General features: G+C 39.4%; 1 protein-coding gene across 1 annotated transcript; it reads left to right on the top strand.

The window, feature by feature from the left end:
* Positions 1 to 309: 309 nt before the first annotated feature.
* On the top strand, positions 310 to 1,909 carry LOC133701930 (growth-regulating factor 5-like). The gene is made up of 4 exons (XM_062126128.1): positions 310 to 759; positions 855 to 1,323; positions 1,438 to 1,778; positions 1,872 to 1,909. Exons 1-4 carry the CDS (start codon positions 573 to 575, stop codon positions 1,907 to 1,909), a joined length of 1,035 nt encoding a protein of 344 aa, XP_061982112.1. The 5' UTR covers positions 310 to 572.
* The last annotated feature ends 220 nt before the right edge of the window (positions 1,910 to 2,129 follow it).

The following is a 2,129-nucleotide window of genomic DNA, read 5'->3' as shown; positions in this document are numbered from 1 at the left end:
ATGTGTATATGACACAAGCATTGAGTCTAGTTGTCTTACAACAACATGGAAAAGATTGCTACATACACTTTAAGACTATTATTTGCTTATTCACATAATATAAAGACAAGGCACTCATTTCCATGTCCATAATGTGGAGACAGCAAAACCCAAGGTGCTTGCAAGGCTAACCCTATTGTTCAATATTTAATTGTTTTCAGATTTTTATACTTTGTTTGTACATTTGTTTATGGATTTATGCAGTGATGTCAGAGACAAGGTTAACAGTAGCAGCAGCAGCAACAGAGGTGCAGTCGTAATAGGAGAAGACTCATTAAGTACTAGAGGGAGGGAGGAGGTTGCAGCAGTATTATTTATCAGAGCCATTAGTTTTTATTCATGCACAGAAGAAGATTCTGCTAGCAATGGACTTTGAGATAATACATTTCCAAACTATCAGCCCCAACTAGAACAACTACTACAGCAACAACAAAAAAAAAAAAAACCCTTCTTTTGTCTCTGAAATCTCTCTATAATTGACAACTTGCTAATCCTTTTAATTGGTTCTTTTCGGCTTCTTTTTCTACTCAAATATGTTGAATACAACAAGTGCCAGAAATAGCCTTCTTTTTACTGCAACTCAATGGAATGAGCTTGAACACCAAGCTCTCATTTACAAATACATGATCTCTGGTGTCCCTGTCCCGCCGGAACTCCTCTATTCTGTCAAAAGAAGCTTGGAATCTTCTTTGGCATCAAGACTCTTTCCTCATCAACCTAGTAAGCTGATCTGTGGTTATTTCTTTGAATGTTGTTTTCTTTTTAATAATAAAAAAAGGTGTTCAGAAGAAAGTTGAGAATGTGTGTTTTTGCAGCAGGGTGGGGTTGTTTTCAGGCGGGTGTTGGCAGAAAAGCAGACCCAGAGCCAGGAAGGTGCAGAAGAACGGATGGAAAGAAATGGAGGTGCTCAAAAGAAGCATACCCAGACTCCAAGTACTGTGAGCGGCACATGCACAGAGGCAAGAATCGTTCAAGAAAGCCTGTGGAACTTGCATCAACTACTACAACAGCAGCGGCAGCAGCAATTCCTTTAACATCAATCAACAGAAACCTCTATAACAACACTGTTTCGCCCTCCAGTTCCTCTTATTCTTTCTCTAACCTTTCTTCATCTATGGAATCTGAAATTTATGCCCATCAAGATTCTAGCCGCAGCACCTTCCTTTATCCTCATTCTTCATCTTCTGGTCCTCCAGCTGGTTCTGGTTTTTCACCTCAAAACAGCACCACTCATAACCTGTTTTTGGACTGTGGATCTTCTCCTCATGCTGATAAAGAGTATAGGTGTGTGTAAGTTCGGAAAACAAATCCGTTGCTTATATATTTCCGTTCCTTTGGTTTCATGGTTTAAATTTAATTTTCGTTACATTAATTACAAAGGTATTCTCATGGAATAAGGGAGTGTATGGACGAGAGAGCTTTCTTCCCAGATGCTTTAGGGAGTGCAAGAGGCGTACAAGACTCATACAATCAATTGACAATGAGTTCCTACAAAGGTTACTCGCAGTCACAGTTTCAAAGCTTTGCTAATACTTCTAAAGAAGAGCAGCAACAACCAGGGCACCATTGCTTTGTTTTGGGCACTGATATTATCAAGTCATCAGCTACAAGGTCAATCAAGTTGGAGAAAGAACCTGAAACCCAGAAGCCATTGCACCATTTCTTTGGTGAGTGGGAACCGAAGGATGCAGACTCTGGGCTTGATCTTGCATCCAGTTCAAGACCTGATCACGACACTGGTAATTATAAAAAAAAATAATCATCTCAATAATATTGTAAACAAATATCTGTTATCCTTGCTTCATGTACCCTTTTCTGTCTTCATGTAACAGGTTACTCATGTTTCGCAGATGAATTGAAGTCTCAATAATGGATCTTTGTAATCTAGCCAAAACAGTACTTGCTCGTGCTCAATGACTTTCTTGCATCAGATGCCGAAATTATGGCCAGGGGGAGTTCTTTTGGCACTGAAGATGAAATAATGTAGGGCCACTAGAAGATTCCTGTCTTTTGCCTCTTTGATCATTATTTTTCTCTTCCCCTTCCAAGAAACATGTTTGGAATTTGTAGACTTGCTTGTTTGACTGGAA

Source organism: Populus nigra, chromosome 8, assembly GCF_951802175.1.
Source record: "Populus nigra chromosome 8, ddPopNigr1.1, whole genome shotgun sequence".
Classification (NCBI taxonomy): Eukaryota; Viridiplantae; Streptophyta; class Magnoliopsida; order Malpighiales; family Salicaceae; genus Populus; species Populus nigra.
Note: the sequence above shows the minus strand (reverse complement) of the source record. Positions and strands in the feature narration are given on the sequence as shown.